General features: G+C 38.6%; 1 protein-coding gene across 1 annotated transcript in view; it reads right to left on the bottom strand.

Annotated features, from left to right (window-relative positions):
* The window catches only part of LOC145991776 (nuclear pore complex protein Nup155-like), a 108,626-nt gene that overhangs the window by 59,301 nt on the left and 31,331 nt on the right, over positions 1-17,994 (bottom strand). Inside the window, exons 3-6 of the mRNA XM_083127827.1 lie at positions 8,599-8,762; positions 6,572-6,717; positions 4,800-5,071; positions 2,558-3,098 (exon numbers count right to left, since the gene is read on the bottom strand). Of these exons, the coding sequence (XP_082983953.1) occupies positions 2,558-3,098; positions 4,800-5,071; positions 6,572-6,717; positions 8,599-8,762 (1,123 nt within the window). The remainder of the gene's footprint in view (positions 1-2,557; positions 3,099-4,799; positions 5,072-6,571; positions 6,718-8,598; positions 8,763-17,994) is intronic.

Genomic DNA, 17,994 nt, shown 5'->3' with positions numbered 1-17,994 from the left:
TGTCAGCCATCTTTCAACTGAACGCAGTGCTAGGTCTATGGGGATTGAACTGTACATGTCTACTATGTCAATGCTGGCTAATTTTGCACTGTCAGCTTGCACTATTGAAGTTACCAGATTTTTAGCATCGACACTGTTGCAGAACATGTATGTTAGCTTGTGGTTGAATTGAGATATTTTGTTTTTTAGCCAGTTTGTTAGGTGGACCGTGGGGTAATTGAAGCCAGCTATTATAAGGTGCATGGGGATTCCAGGTTTATGAGTTTTAGGAATGCCATAGGCAATGGCAGGTGAAGGGTGGGGGTTGAGGAGGAATTTGTGGTCTTGCTCACTAAGTATGGCACTAGATTTCACTGCATTTTTCACAATTCTATTGTACCTGTCTGTGGGGTCTTTTTTGATGGCACTGTACGAGTCACTGTTTAGTTTGTCTATCACTTTTGTAGAGTAATCACTTTTGTTTTGTCAGACTTTAGACACCAAACATCATTGGTGTTCAGCCATTTGCCAAACTCGGAGAGGGCAGAAGAGATTTCTTGGTGCACTGGATTAGGTTTCCTAGTTTCACTGTTGGTCATCACTTTTTGAAAAATTCCGGCTGCTGACGTTCTGATGTTTTCCGAATCTTGGGGTTTGGGGGCAAAACAAGCTGCTTTTTCTGCCGCACATATGAGGTCGAGGGTGGGTGGCTTACTGTTTTGTACATTAAACTTATCACCGTAGGCAAGGAGTTCTTTGAATTTGTTGGGGATCGAGAGATTCGACAGATTTATGATGTTTTTTCCATGTCCGCCATCTGGGTTGATTGTATTCTCACTCGGCCATGTTCCTCCCAAGTGGTGAAGTTTGTTGCGCAGAGACCTAGTTTTTTGGTTTTCCAAGATTTGCAGGACACGCTCATAGACACCAAAATCAAGGAAACGCACGCCATAATGCACTTCCCGCACGAACTAAACATCGATAGGGGGCAAGCGCACCACACTTGGATTCCCCTACTACAGCATTTATCGCCTGGATATAGCAGACGACACACCAAGATGCACAGTGCACCTAGCAGCAGCCAGAGAACTACGAACAAAAGACGCACGCCAAGCAACAGTGCAGCAAGTTCCAACGAGGATGGTGGCAGTGGCCACTGAAATTAATCGAAAAAATAATAAGAAAAAACAGCTTCGCGGATAAAAGTGAGTACTAGTTTCTCCGTATTTACCATCTTATGATGGAAATAGCCTGTATTATGTATATCTTGTTCCTCAAAATAGATACAATTACAGTATTTTAATAATGATATGACATGGTATCTAAATTTGATTTGTAAGTAATTCTCAATTACACGTATTATTTTCTCTTCACCTTGACATATGTATAAATCAGGTTCAACTTTATACACATAAATTTTGTTTCCAACCTTTGTTGTTTGACAAGAAATTTGTAATATTACAACATACGAGGGCAAATCAAAAAGTCTTTGTGCCTAAATTTTTTCTAGCTTGTTATAAGTGTTATTACAAAAGCGAGATATACAAGCGATGCAGTAGGCTTTTCTTGGAACGGCCCTATTTTAACTTCCGATTTCTTCCATGGCACGGCGCTGTTATCAGTTGGCAAAGATGGCCGGAGTGTTCAGGAAGTCCACGCCATATAAGCAGCGAAGTGTTATTAGTTTTTTATGGAGCAAAGGAAAAATATCCACAGGGAAATGGAGCCAGTGTATGGGGACAAGCTACTGTCGCACACTCTCCCATCTGCGAACAGCCATTAGGAAAAAGCGTCAGGGGGTTCGTAAAGTAAGCAATGTGGTCTTCCTCCATGACAACGCAAAACCACACGTGGCAAAAAAAAACAATCGTCAAACTTCAGTCAGACCTAGCCCCCAGTGATTACCATCTTTTTGGTCCATTGAAGAAGTTCCTGGCATGACAGAGGTTCACGAACGACACCGAAGTGCAGAACGTTGTTAGTCGTTGATTCCGTAATCAGCCGGTCACCTTCTATGCAACGGGCATTACAAAACTTATGGTATGGTGGGACAAGTGCCTCAACAGGTGTGGTGATTATGTGGAAAAATAGCAAAAAGTACGTAGAAGATTGTGTATATCTTGTTTCTCTTTTATTGTTTGTAATCTGGCAATAAATAGTTAGGCGCAAAGACTTTTTGATTTGCCCTTGTCGATTACATCTAGAAGTCAAAGAAGAAAGAAAAGAAGTTGGAATTAAAACCAACTTGTGACCATCCCAACATCAGATTCATCATTCTTGTTACGTATCTCACCTGAAAAAGACTGAAACAGTGGAAAATTGTGTTTAAGAAAAAATTAAGTGCCAGAACCAATAAAAGTGGCAACTATGTATTTCCATACATCATTTATTCTTAAAAATGCTGGCACAACTTTTGTTACCCACACACACATAACAGTATGTGTCTAGAAGCATCACATCGAAGGTCACAAAACTAACAAAAAATCACAAGAAGGAATGAAAAGTGTGCATATGAATATATTTTGTATGCTTTAATGTAGTATTAATAGGCTCTGCAAGCATCTGTTAACAAACATACCTGAGCTGTAAGCAGCACATATCTCCTTGGAGGTGTCATGTGCTGTGACACAACTAATGGTGGTTCGGGCATGGTAGGCTGTTGAACTGGGTTCATAATCTGTAGCATGTTCTTCTCAGTGAGCAACAACGAATCCTCTGGAGGCTCTTCAGCAACAGCCCAGCAAACCCCGTCCAACGGCATCACAGTCTGCACTTCACAAATAAATGACAAGAATGGATAAGGATCACTACTTAGGCACCACAGAATGTCATTGCCTCCCCCCGGAGCTGTGACAAGAATCAAGTTCCCTTTTCTGTAGTGAGCTGAATGCACATTGTTTGGTCTGTGGGCTGGTGCATTAGCTGCAAAGCCAGGTGGAAGTCTCACGTGACACAACTGTAATGTATAAGGTTGAAGGCTTGGACTCGATATAGATGAAGTTGTAAAGTACATCCGAACTCCAGATTGCGCTACCGCAACAAGGTTAAGATAAAGTGACTCTCTTGCTTCTATGGCCGAAATGCTAACGATTGGTTTGAAATTCTGGCTCTCAATTGTCCTGAAAATAAAAAGACATATTACACATGGATATAGTAGCGATGTATCAGCATCGGAGAGTATCAGTTGAATTCATTTACCGATATCGACTGATACGTTTCCAGCATTCTAGTCTTTTACGGGCTCCACAAAGATGGCACGTGACACTTTTGTGGAGTACAATTATCCAGAAAATTACGCAAAATTAGAAGTTGTTTTGTACCAGTTTTGTGTGAAAAAAACTGAATTTTGTGATAACATAACATCTAATTTAATGTTCTGATGTACTTATTGAGTATTTTAAAGCAAACATATTGGTAAATTGATGCACATAATTAGAGTGGAAAACAAACACACTAATATTAATCAATATTTTGATCAACATTTCATTATTATCACAATTTTCAAGCAACAGTATTGGCATGGGTTCAAAGTGGTATCGGCTAAGCCCTAACATATATATTTAAAAAAATTAACAATTTTGAAATTGCTCCAACAAACTATGTAATATATGAGGGTCATTCAAGGAAAAAGTTTCCCTGTTGCAAAATATTTATTTCTTAAGTTACAGAAAAAATCAAGTTGCAGCAAGTAGCATGGTCCTTTCTCACTTTTCAACATAATTTCCAAGGTGGCACAAGCAGTTGTCCCATCGTTGCACAAGTTTTTGAAAGCAATCTTCAAAAAATTCGGGGTCCAGGGAACGAAGAACACTTTTCACGGCTGTTTCCATTCCAATGTGGTACCGGGTCAGAGAATCCAGGCAACATGTCATACACGTTGTGAGATGTTCTGCAGTGAGTTGTCGTGGGACCTAACGCGATGAAACCTGACTGACACTGACATTACAGTCTCTCCATAAACAACAAGCAGCTTCCTGTGGATGTCGATAGGAGCAAGATCATTTGCCCACTCATGCCGGATCACAGAACGAATCTCTTCTTTACTCCACACCGCCAAAAAAAAACAAAAAAAAAAAAAAACACGTTGTTCCACCAAGACTCGCTACTCCTTATGGCCAGGGCACGTTTCTCACTACATGACCCATGCTAACCACGTGCCGCGCATGCGCGATAGCCTGCACGTGTGTAAATGTAGAGGAAAGACGAAAGAACACATTGCTAGTTTCATTTCATTTATCGGACTCATACTTTATCCAAAAAAAAAAAAAAAAACTTTTTCTTTGAACGACCCTCGTACTTCCTACACCAGAGACCTGATCATACAAAACCGGAAGTATGTGAAATAATCCACATGCTGTTTATAAACATATAAGGAATAGTAAATTTTTACAATTTTCCAAGTAATAGAATTATATTAACTATGTTTGAGAATTCATGGTTGGTACAGTAAACCAGGTTCTAATATTGCACAAGTGAAGTTCTGTATTTCCACATTGTAATTTTAATTAGATATCCTATTAATTTCGAAGGGCCGCCGCTGCCTTTATTAATGAAGGTTACAGCATCTATGATGTCGTAGATGCCGTAATCTACTTGAATGAAGGCAGTGGTCCTTCAAAATTAACAGGAAAACTAATTACATATGTTAACGTGGAAGCATGGAACTTCTCCTGTACAATATGCTAATCATGTTAAAATGGTTGTCATTGTCACTTACGAAATAACTTTTGCCACACAATCTTAATGCAAAATTTTCCATAATTTCCTGGATACTTGTCATTCAACAACAAGAACTTGAACCAATAATCACAAATATTTACCTAACGAAATGCACTGCATAATGTACAATTGCAGTCTGAGAAAGACTTGCTACTCTGCTAGTACTGACTCCTTTCTGGCCTAAATAGTACACCTCAAGCGTACCCTTCTCACTCCGAGTGTACAGTATATTCCTACTGTTGTCCACATCAATTTGAACGATAGGATCCTCTTCATAAAATGCCATGTTCAAAAAGGATGGAATGAGGAACGACAGTGCACCTGTTGAATGGTTGTATTTTTTCCATCTTTTGCCAAACCAACTAACCTGTGTCTGTGAAATAAAGTAGATATACACATTAAAATACAAGTGTTTGAAATTGGCATTTGCAAATGTTTCGCTCCTCACTAGTCAGACTGTCATTTTTTTTCACCTATGCAATTGTTTCTTAGAAACATGGAAAATTTACATACATCCAGCTGTTTTATCAGGAGCATGAATTATTTTATGTTTACTTATGAGTAGAGGCATGCATATTTCGTTTTTGACAAAAATACGAAATGTGAAATAACACATTGTAATGTTAATTTTTCATGTTTCTGAAAGGTGTGAGGTGTATTTTCCTATTCAGTTTTGGCACGAAATAATGTGAAATGATCTGCAAAATGCGAAATATACTCTTAAACACGAAATCTAGAGTTTATTTACCGATGTGACACTTTCTGAAGTCACAATTATCCTACAAGTTATGCTATTCATGGGAAATTGACTAATTCTGCTGTAAATATTTGAGCAGCAAAAATGGACCCCTTTATACAGGAATAAACTTAATATTTTGGTAATAACATAAATGTGCTATTAGAAGGGATTTGTTTAGTTTGGGTAGTAAGTGCAGTTTTTAAATCAAATTTGGGATTATATTAACATTTTTTAAAACCAAAATGTCATTTTATATACCACTTTTTCACAGCTATAACAGAGAAATTTTATTTTATTTACCGCTTTTGAACCCGAAATTGACTGTTTTTGTACCGATTTTTTGCTTTTATATTTACGGAATACCGGAAAAGTATCTATCTGCGGGTATCAGTTAAAAAAAATCAATCAATACTTTCTGATACCGATATATTGGTTTCGGTTCAGCCATAATTGGCATCTGGCTGATTACTAATGAATCACATTTAGTGGCTAAGTTGACAGCTTTGGTGCTTAAATGGTATGCATTAGTCACCAAACTTCACCAAAATGTCACAGTCATGTTTGGAACCTTGCTAAATATGATGATGGTGGTGTTACATGATGCTACAGCGTAAGATGTATTTGAAGTATATATAGGAACATATTATTTTTGATCATAACTCCCCTGGAAAAATTTACACTATAAATTTCAATTATATGCTAATTTCTTTCAATATAACCTTTTTTATTATTACACACTTCTTTCAAGAAATGAAGTTTGCTGTGGAAAGGAGCCTCAGTTGTACATTTGAAATTCCAAAATGCAATAGAATCCTGATTTTACCTCCTTGGATTATACATTTTCACAAACATGAACTTTATTTATCTTACTCTAATTTTTAATTGGATATTACACATTCCACATTATAAATGTTGTGGCCACAGACCCCTGAAAAATACATAAAAAACTGCTATCAATTGTGATCACATGTTACTTTTATTATAATGGTTGCCTTGTCACTTAACTGCTCTTCTTCTATTTAATCTGATATAAAGTAACAGTAGAAATTATGAACAAAACATTTTCTTCAGGACCTTGAACTAAATGCACAGAATATAATAAATACATAGCAAGGATAAGGAAACTGTACTCGCCTGGTAATGTATTTCATAGAGACATCCATCTTTACCACCAAAAAACACTCTTCCGGATTGAGTGCAAGCAATTGTAACAACAACAACCCCATCAGTGGGTACAACAAACAATGGATCTGGCAGCAAATGCAGCTCCTGAAGAACTCCTGTCAATATGTAATAAAACGTTAGCAGGGTATGGCACATTTTCCATTATTTCTGCATTAGTTTGCAAAAACGAAAGTCTATTTGGCTTCACACATTAGTAATATCTAAAACTAAGCTAGAAGTAATTATGAGACTTATAGTAAAATGGTTACTTTATTTTCAAAATTCATTTATAATTTCATGTCTTACAAATAAATTATCCAAATTCTATTGCTCAATTGTACGGAATATAGAAATTAGTGAACTATCTCCTACATCATAAGGGAAAGTCACAGTCTTCTTATTCTTGCAACCCAATAATTTTGAAGGTCCACTGCTTTCATGAACATAGGTTAGGCCATCTGAAATGGAAGTGGTGTTGTGCAGGATACAGATGGCATAACTCATGTTAATGAAGGCAGCTGTCTTTTAAAATTAATTGGTTGTAAGAGTAACATAAGCAGAGCAGAAACAGAAAAACATTTTCCATTCTCTATTATCGCCATGTTTACCACATGACACCATGAATATATCTTACATGTTCTTTTTCAAACAGAATTTTGGTTCCTGTTGAAATCCATATTATTGTGTTTGTAAAGTTCAATTATTCAAGTATAATTATGAAGAGTTTCTGAGGACACTGACCAGGTGAGGCTTCTGAGTTTTCAAGAGGCAATGCCACTCTCATCTTCAGGGATTGTTATTTACTACTTAGCTTTAGATTTCTTCCATTTTTGGCCAATTGTGTTGACGAGGATGAGTGGTGATAATATGAAATAGATGAAGGGGCACTCATGCCATCACCAAGAACATCCATGCTCAGTCTGGGACCAGACCCCAGGATCTTCAGTGATGAGACCATATTCAGCTATCGAGACAGCATCTTCAGGGATTGAAAAGCAGAGAAGAGTCAACCTGGTATATGTGTACAGGGTGGGAAATAACCTTTTGCTAGGGGTCCACAGTAAAATGTAACAACAATTAAGAAATTATGGTAATACAAAATATTTACTACGACAAATGTGGTTACAAAAACAAAATTAAAAGTTAGTATGTCCGCCGCTTGCTTCCCTCACAGCACGAAGACGATCAGGGTAGGAGCTCAGAAGATTCGCAAACAAGCCCGTATTCCATTCCTTGTCACGGAGGACTTGTTCCAGATGGAGTGTTGCCCGGCAATAGCGGTTTGGTCCACGTTCCACTATCATCAAGGACTCAACTGCGTCCTTCAGAATAGCCCCAAAGTGTACCGCTGCATTCAGGTCCGGTGATGCACCCGGCCATTCAGAACTGCTGAAGAAGTCAATGCCACTTCGCCGAAGAAGGTCTTGGGTAGCATTTGCCTTGAAGCAAGGTGCTTTGTCGTGAACTAACTTTTAATTTTGTTTTTGTAACCACAATTGTCATAGTAAACATTTGGTATTACCATAATTTCTTAATTGTTGTTACTTTTTCCAGCAGACCCCTAGCAAAAGGTTATTTCCCACCCTGTATTTTGTATCAGAAGATGCCAGCATAGGTAGCAGGCCAATTGGATGCTGTGTATTCAATAGCTGTAGCTTGCATCGACTATCAAAAGTCAGACTGGATCCAACTAAAGTGCCCTTACTGAGATAATGCTATTTCCCATGGATAGCTACTGACTCCTTGATGACGTGGTAACAGTAGTTTGATGACTTCGTGATCATTTTTTGCACTTCAATTTTTGAAGATAAGTGTCACACACAAGAGTGCTGGAACCTTACTCAGAACTCACCTGATCAATATCATTTGTTCTGAATATGAATTTAGCTAAATAATAAGGGAAGAACATTGGTTACTAGACGATATGTTGAACATTGATCTTTCAAAATGAGATAATGAACTGACTGATTATTAATTAATACTAAAGAAAAACTTACCCTCACTTGATACTGTAAATGTCACACCCAAAAATATTATTTCAGATGTGGTACACAGAACAAGTAAATATTTAACAAAACTTTGGAATACATCAGGCTTGGGCTTCACTAATCCTACATTGACTATTGTTTCACTAAGACCATCAAAACAGGCCAAATCAGTTCTGCAAAAGAAAAAGAACAAAATTGATATTATTATTTCTTTTCTGGTGCAAAAAGTATATGAGACACAAATAAAACACACGTCTTGCATTTGTACTTCAAATGTTTAATTTCACTGTTCTATCGCAGACTTATTTTATTCTACATCTTCTTTCTGCTATATTTGGCAAATCTCGATGAAGAGGATAAATTAGGGTAAGATAAGACGAAGATGGATGAAGAGAAACAGATGTGGTTGATGCAGAAATTTTAGCAAAAAATGCACTCGACCAGGGCTTGAACCTGAATCCCTACCAACTGAGCTATCGAGCCAACCCTGGTTTGTCTGATTTTTTGCTGTCATGTAAAAAACAGAATAACAAAAAAGAGTACCTGTGCACATCACATCATGTCATGACGCATATATCGGAAGATGCAGAGTTATGGGAAGCACACAATCTTCAATCTCGGCCTATTTGGAAGTGATGTGATCAATAAAACTCTCCGGCTGCCTTTACTCTTTAGGATTGTTCCCAGGTACCTATTTATTTGAGCCACAGAGCCGCTTTATGCAGGGACAAGGCCAGAAAATTCTGACCTTAGATCACCCACTCTGGGAATCAAACCCAGGTCCTCCGCATGGAAGTCACATGCCCTACTCACTAGATCACCACAACACTATACTCCTTCAACACTATGTAGAGCTAATTCTTTACTTTCATTTTACTGAAGCTCAATGAAAAAACGACAAATGGAAGTTAAGCATAGCTGTTTATGACTTCCGATTCATACAATTATCAGCAAATTTATTTGGAAACCAATATATCAATACGCCATTACTGACTGATCAGAAATTACTGTACCAAAAGAACTGCCAAAATCAAATGTACAAGATTTGAAACTTCTAAGCTCATCACAAAAAGGGGCCCCCAAGGATCCATCTTAGGCCCGGAGCTTTGGAACCAGCCCTTTCCAAGATCAACAATATTCCTGAGCTCGACAACAAATTGCCTAAGCAGACTATATAGTCATTCTGGTATTGGGCAAATCCATGCAGGAAATTGAGGCAAAATCAACATTGGCAATTAATACAATATCTGATTGGTGAGGCTCTGTAAAATTAACTATTTTTGCCCCAAATAAAACTAATTACATAATACTAAAGGGGACCTTGAAAGAGAATAGAAATCCCACTATTAAACTCAAAGGGAATACAAAAAAAACGTGCCACAGAAGCGAAGTACCTCAGAGTACTCCTACAAGAAGGATGCACTTTACCATATACATCTCTAAAATAACCCAAACAAGCAGAAGCTACAATCAACTCACTTACAACGATTGGATCTTCAAAATTTAAATTACCAATTCATCTTATCAAAACTTACATAATTTCTATTTACAACTCAATAATTTCATGTGGCTCCTAACCTGGGCTCACAGTATAAACACACACATAAAAAGAAACTGAGATGCTCACAAAGGAAAGTAATCCTGAGATTCACAGGTGCATTCCTCACAATGTCAACTATGGCCCTACTTGTAATCACGGGTCTGCAACGGTTCGATAAAATTATCAGGCAAACTTCCTGCAAATACAGGTTCATTCAATAAATAACCGGAAAAATAGTATAAAATATCTAAAATATGACGATGATTGTTATGTTTTTTTTGTGAAGGCATCTGTAAGCTATTCATAGCTCATAGCTGGAGCTGGCACACCTGCCTTGCATAGGCGTGCACACCGGGGGGGCCTTAATCATGGACGTCCGCAAATGTTTTCCACGGAGGGACAAGCAAGGTATTTTAACATGGGGTAAAATTTTTACCGTTAATAGTGTTGCCCCCTCAAAAAACACCTCTTGAATTTGAAATTATTGCATTCCTGCATCCTTATAATAATTCATGTAAATTATTATGAATGAAGTCAAATTATACATGTGAAAATATACTTTTAGGTTGACATTTGTTTTCTAGGGGGGGAGATGTGGCCATCCTTGCACCCCCCCTTCCACACGTCCATGTTAATATATTATCATACTTTCACCTAGAAATTTAGTATAGAGGAATCTTATCACCGTTATTAAACAATATGATACTCTTAAAGAAAATGAATTATTTTCAAGCCGATGAAAGTTCAACTACGGGGGAGGGAGTGCAGTGCCACAATCTCAGGGGGGCAGTGGATATTGCCCCCAACCTCGGGCAAAATCAATTTTAGGGGGCAAACATGGAAGTAAAGGAAAGCAAGACTAGCAGAACAAAATGATACTCAAGATGGAATTAGTTTTCAAGTCTTTCTTGCATTATTTCTTCCAGATGGCCCAGAGCACCTGCAAAGGGGGGGGCACAGAACTGCAATTGCCCCCTCGATTTCAAATTTTATACAAATAAAACTACATTTCGTAAAATATTCTTTCTCGCTTCGCTTGCAATATCTGCTTTTCTTGGGGTCTTGTCAAGTTCAGAGCTGTAGCTAGGAGTTAGCGGGAGTTGGCTCTGGATGCAGTAAATCTAAATGAAAAAATTTTAAAACAGAATGCCATGATGCTCCTTGAAAATTTATATGCAAAAATTTGGATATGAAAATTCTCTCGCCTCCAATTTGTTGTCTGTAATGCATTGTAAATTACCAGTGAGAGAAGTAACTGCTGCTAAACGGTTTTCTCTTAAATGCATGAAATATTAAATATTGTTTGGAGGAAAAGGAGCGCACATTTGAGACAATTTATTTGATTTTTCTGTTGGTTTGTTATGGGGCGGATGAATTGGTTATCTAAGTATTATATATATATAAACACAGGAATAGGATCAGAAAAGGTGCCAGAAGGGCAGATAAACACTAATGATGAAGGAGACAGTAAACACTTACCACACGAAGAGAAATTATTCTATATTTCGCGATCTATGTCGCATTTTCAAGTTGAAGAAGAAAGATCGGCGTTACTAAGCGAAGTAACGCCGATCTTTCTTCTTCAACCTATATACACACACACACACACACACACACACACACACACACACACACACACATACATACAGGGTGTTACTAAAATTCGTTTCCAATGCTTGGGAGGTGATTCTACAACTGAAAAACAAACACAAAAGTACATGTGACGAAATGCCGAAAACTGCACCCATTCGGAGTTATTGAAGTGGGAAAGTTATGTTTACAAAGGAAATAGTGGCACAATGGCCAACCATATGACCGCAGCGAAGGGCGTTCCACAAAGAAATGCGGCATGCTCTATTCAAAAAAGCACATGTCAGATGTGTGAAGTTGATGCGCAAGGGATTCCCCGAAGAAAGCGAATGGGTCTGTTGAAGTCATGGGGGTAGGGAAGGGTTTAGCGAGATGTGTTATCCACGGAAAGTGATATGTGGAAACTGACAACCAAGAAGAAAGCGAATATCTGTAGTGGACTTCACCATTACGTAGAAAAACAAAGATGGTGGTGGTGGTGCGCTAGGTTGCATATGTGTCTACATGTTCACTATGTGCAGAGTGGAGGTGCCGAGGGAACCACATCACAGACGATGTTCAAACTGTCTGCCATTAACTTCCAGGCAGAGATGACAACACCGAATCAACGATTGTCAAGTGCGACCAAACAACCCCGCGGTGTCTGCTAGCGTCGCTTGGGCGACATTAATGGGTACAACGAAATCCTCGGCAGACACGACAGGTATTTCCTATACGAGGCGTTTCATCTCTCCCCATAGAAAGTTTGTTTCCAACGCTTAGGAGGTGATTCTACAACTGAAATCAAACACAAAACTTCATGTAGAAGTTACACACACACAGGGTGTTAACAAAGTTTGTTTCCAACGCATATATATATATGGGGGTGCATACACAGACACACACACCCATCGATGCAATAAAACTTAAAATAGTGAGATAAAATTAGGTTTTTCTTTCCCGACTGAACTTTCATCAAGGCTTTTGACCCCTCCCCCTAATCAGAGGGTCTGTGCACGCCTATGCTGCCTCGTGCACGGAATGCTGGGAAACAGTTACACAAGATGGCACCACCCTAACAGGGGTGCTCCAAGCTGGAGCAGCGAAGTGTCATAAGATTTTTGAGTGAAGGCATGAAACCGATAGAAATTCATCGCCGCATGACAGTTCAGTACGGTGACAAGTGTATGAGTCGTTCACAAGTGTACAATTGAGCTGAGAAATTCAAACAGGGCATAAATAGTGTTGAAGATTCTCCGCGTCCAGGTCACTCTGTCACTGCAGTCACGGAAATCAACATTGCTCAAGTGAAGGACCTGATACGGGAGAACCAGCGTTTGTTTTGAACTTTGTTTTGGGAACACGAGGGAGGGCAATTCTTGAACATTACATGCCCAGAGGCCATAATGTAAACAGTACCGCCTACTCCAACCTTTTCCGTGAAAAACTGAAACAGCCATTCTGCAGAAACGATGGCATCTGGTGTCCACTGGTGTGCTTTTGATCCATGACAATGCGAGACCAAACACTGCCAATGTCACATTGTCTACCATCGAGGACCTGAGTGCTTACCCCACCCTACATATTTGCCCAATCTCGCACCTTCCAATTTCCACACCTTTGGCCCACTGAAAGATGCACTAAGTGGATCGAGGTTCCAGAATGACGACGATGTCCAGTCAGCGGTGCATGCGTGGTTACACACACGTCCAATTTTTTTTCTTTTCCTGTGGAATCAGTGCCCTCATGAACCGCTGGCGTAGGTTCATTGAAGTAGGAGGGGACTATGTTGAAACATACTACTGTAGTTCTTTTGGTGCTAGTAATAAATATTTGTTACACATATTTCCTGTTATATATTGAATTAGCCTTGTAAGGGCAAAGAAGACAAAATTCGCGAATTACTAGGAGATTATGCTCACTGTGGCAGAAATCAACAGAATGATCGTACAAGAATGGCAAGAAGAATGGTCCTTCATTCCAAACATTTTAGAACGACTCAAAATGAGTCGTTTCCTACCGTCAAGATGATTAATCCACTTCTTAACTGGACATGGCCTTCATGAGCAACGTCTGTGTCAGTTTAATCAAAGGTAGAACGAATTATGCAAATCCTGTGATAATATCGAGGACACACCTGAGCACAAAGTATTCCACTGTCCCTCAACCAATTCCCGAATTCTCCCAAACTTTGATACTTATCCGTTCGAAAAAAGGACTTTCAAATCCTAAATTCCCTGGCAGACCTCGTATCTAACGAGGAATACTGCAAATTCTAAACCAGAAACACCCGCAATCATCTATTCAAACCCCTATCAACCAAGAACTTCCCAGATGATCATGAAGGATACTGAATCAACGACATCAACAACCCAACCCATTGGATGGACACCAAAGCTAAGACTAGGAACCATGGAAGGGTCCACTACAAGAATAGGTAACTTGTGTTGACTTAAATGCAGGCTTCAGATGAAGGACAGAGGATGAGACCACCCACTTAACCAAAAATCTCCAAGAGACTCTCTAGAACGGACTCAACTCAGGAATTAACCACTAACCATAAAACTAGGGCTGAGCTGATACCGATAGCCGATACCAGTGGTATCAGTATCGGTAAGTATCAATTATAATTTATCCACCGATACCCTCCAATACCATTGTTTTTGAGTCGCTAAACCCGCGGCTAAAAGCAACATTTGTCCTTTTAATAGTTCGTCCACTCTTCCTTGTGAAATGTTGTAGGCCAGCAGAAGTGGTTCTGCATGGAGTTTTTCCGAGAAATGCTTGAAAAACCACACCCTATGGGGAAGCAGATGATTGACAAGATCAAAGGCAAGGGCTAATGAAAGCTGGAACGAAACTTCTTGAAGACGTGTAAGTACCGTGCAAAGGCTGGGCGAAAATATAAGAAATCATTCATTTCCAAACTCGTGGGGTAAGAAAGATGGACATTTTTAAAACTAGCATTATCATCAGGTTGGGCTGTTTCCGGGTCAGATGATTGAGGAGTTCTTTGGATGGATGGGTGAAAGTCACTTTGAAATTTCTTAGTTTCATAATAGAGTTTTAAACTGCAACTTGCATGAAAATAAGATACCATGAATGATAAATAACTGTAACGAAGTAACAGGGTTCAGAAATGGAAATATTCATCATGGCTGCCATTTTGATGATGTCATTATCTTGTGGGCTTGAGAATTTTACATTCAGGAATGAACGTACTATGCCCTCCCCAAAGGGCATGTTCTCTGCCAGAAGTGAAATAATCTAACACGTTTCCATACATTTCAACCGCACTAGTAGGGCTGTATATCAGCTAACAAAGATCCACTACATTAATTCCAATAACTCCCTTATAGTTAATGGTAGAGAAAAGAGCCAGGTACTGTTGTAAAGTACTTAAAACGCTCTACACTTATAATGTCAAATTGTTCAATAGTACTTTATAATTATTAAGTAATTTACGAAGAAAATGTTAAAACAGGTAATGAAAAATCTAATTTTTTCAATTTTTGTTAATATATTTCAGACATGTGTCCAGTATGTATAATATACTTTGTTCGATAAATTGCCCAATCGATTTTCTTTCATTTGGTGCTGAAACGAAGGTTTTATCTCTATCCTGTGAGAAGTTTTATATGCATTAAAAAGTATTGCAATACAAATTCTGACGGTGGCCATATTGATGATGTCATATCTCCGAAACCCGCAACGGAATTCCTTGGGACATCTTGTGAGAAATACACCTCAAGTAGTACTACATGCTCCAACACGTTTAGTTTCATTTTTTGTATGTCCAGGTTTGCCTCCAAAAATGCCTAATTTGACTGTACTAATTACAATATTGTTCTATTACAGCGAAGTCGCAATTATACTTTTCGTGATAGTACTTTTTTTTCTGGCATACCCTGCCAATTACTATTATATTTCAGTTATACGATTTTTACAGTTATGTTCAAGGAGTTTGGTCCCAACAAGAAAAATACTTGTTATACGTCTTTACTTGTGCTTGCTGGAATGAATGATGCTCTTATAGTTCAAGATTTCCTGTGATAATAACATCTGCCACCCCTTCCCATACAGGTATTCTTATTAGCTGCAACCACAGAACCAGGCTCTTGACTAGGAATTCTATTTTTGTCGCTTGCATTGGAGGGCATGGAATGGGCAATACTCCCTTGAACCAGATTATCTGTGCTAAAGTATCCTGCTTTTGTTCTTTGCATTGCCTTGGGCAAGTCAGTGATATCTTTCAAGCTTCAGACAAATCACTGGCACCACACTACCCAGCCTGTCATAAACATTACAAGCAAACTAAAGAATGGGAGAGTAGGTCAACAGCTGCCTGCAAGGGGGGGAGGGGGGGTTTGCTGTGTCTTATTACTGTCATATTTAAAGACAATATGGTTGTTGAAGACAAAGAAGTTGCAGAACCTTGTTTTTTATGCAAAACGAAATCGCAGATAAACAAATTATTGAACACTGTGACTTAGTTTTACCGTGTGAATGGTTCTGAAGAAAGGTGCATTTTCTTTCTGCAAGTGCCATTTGAAAGAAGCACTTTGTTTCCCTTTTATTGCCATGGGATAAATTGAAGGTAAAATGCTATAACTGCTACATTTTAAGAAACATCAGACAATCAAGGGTCCAGGGGGGAAAAGCAGGGGCAAAAGCCCGAAGTTTGATTTTTTTTTCCATTATTACACAAAATTTCTGAATGACGTAATTTCCATTATTTTTCCAAAGTTGCAGCAGGGGCATTACATATCCTCATAGAGCAGTATTTTGTCATGCTTCCCTCAAAATTTGGTCCATCGAGCGACCATAGAGCTGATGCTAGAAGCAAAGTTTCCGAATGCTGTAATTTCATCGGGGTTTTTTCAAATTTGCAGCACAAGCATTAAATATCCTCTTAAGAGTGGTCTTTGTCCTGCTCCCATCAAAATTTGGTCCATCTAGCATCCACAGAACCGACGCTGGAAACGAAATTCCTTAATTACGCAAAATTTCCAGTTTTATTTTTCTTATTTCTTTTCAAAGTTGTAGCAGGAGCATTACATGTCCTCATAGAGCAGTATTTTGTCATGCTTCTCTCAAAATCTGGTCCATCCAGAGGCCATAGGGCCAACGCTAGAAGCGGAATTCTAAAATTACGCAAATTGCCGAACGCCATAATTTCAGTTGTTTTTTTCCTTTCTTTTCAAAGTTATGGCACGAGCATTATATATCCTCATAGAGTGGTTTTTTGTTGTGGTTCTCTCAAAATTTGGTCAATCCAGCGTCAATAAGGCCAACGCTAGAATAAAATTCCTTATGATTTTTCCAAAATTGCAGCACAAGCATTACATATCCTCATAGAGTCTTTGTCATGCAGCGTCCATAGGGCCAGCGCTAGAAGCGAAAAAAAAAAAAAAAAAAAAAAAGGATAAAGCACTTGTTAATAATCTCTATGAGAGATTATTGACTTCTTTTTACTCGATGTTAAACCAATATCGGATAACTGGTGTTGGCAAGTTCTTCTTACTTCTTTCCGGGCAAACAAGAAGAAAGGAAAGTTTGCCAAGCAAGTCCTCCCCCCTTCCTCACCCGTATACTAGGAAGGATTACGTAAAAGCGTCTGTAAAAAAGTGTGAATGGTGATTGAGCCATATTCTCAATTGTCCACATACGTTTTTGTGGAGGGAGGGAGAACAAAGACACCTGAGCCACACTTTTAGAACCCTAAAGAAAGCAGCATTTAGTGAGTATAGTTTTAACAATAGTGTGTTTGTTCCCCGATCATAAGGCATGAGCTCTAGGTCCCATGGTGAATGAATGAGACTGCTGCAAAAGCAAGGAAGAGGGTAAACCTTGCTTGCACCCCTTCCACCCTATCGGTGCCTTCACTGTCTATTTCTCGTGATTTCGTGAATTTACAATAACAATTTAGAACAGATCAGTGCAATACAGCAAACTTTGGTGTATATGTAGTAGTACTCCTATTCTTTCTTTGTGCACTTAATTTTACCATTTTAATTATCTTTCAATAATATGTTCTTTTCCTTCTGTCCCCCATAAAACGTATAACTGAGATTTCACTGTTCTAATATACTGTTAAATATATATGTATTTTACTTTATTGCACTACTAGCACATAAACCTTAATTGTAAATCATGTTGTTTCTGGAACGCCGTAACAATCTTGATGCACTATATCCATGAGACATTAACCAGATGTGGCTTAGTGTCTCAAATATGTATCGAAAGTACCAATAGAGGAGAGGAAAAGAAAAGCAGAAGAACCGAAAATCCACGGA

This window comes from Lepisma saccharinum, chromosome 8 (genome assembly GCF_977018435.1).
Source record: "Lepisma saccharinum chromosome 8, izLepSacc3.1, whole genome shotgun sequence".
Taxonomy (NCBI): Eukaryota; Metazoa; Arthropoda; class Insecta; order Zygentoma; family Lepismatidae; genus Lepisma; species Lepisma saccharinum.
This window is presented reverse-complemented; position numbering and strand designations above follow the sequence as displayed.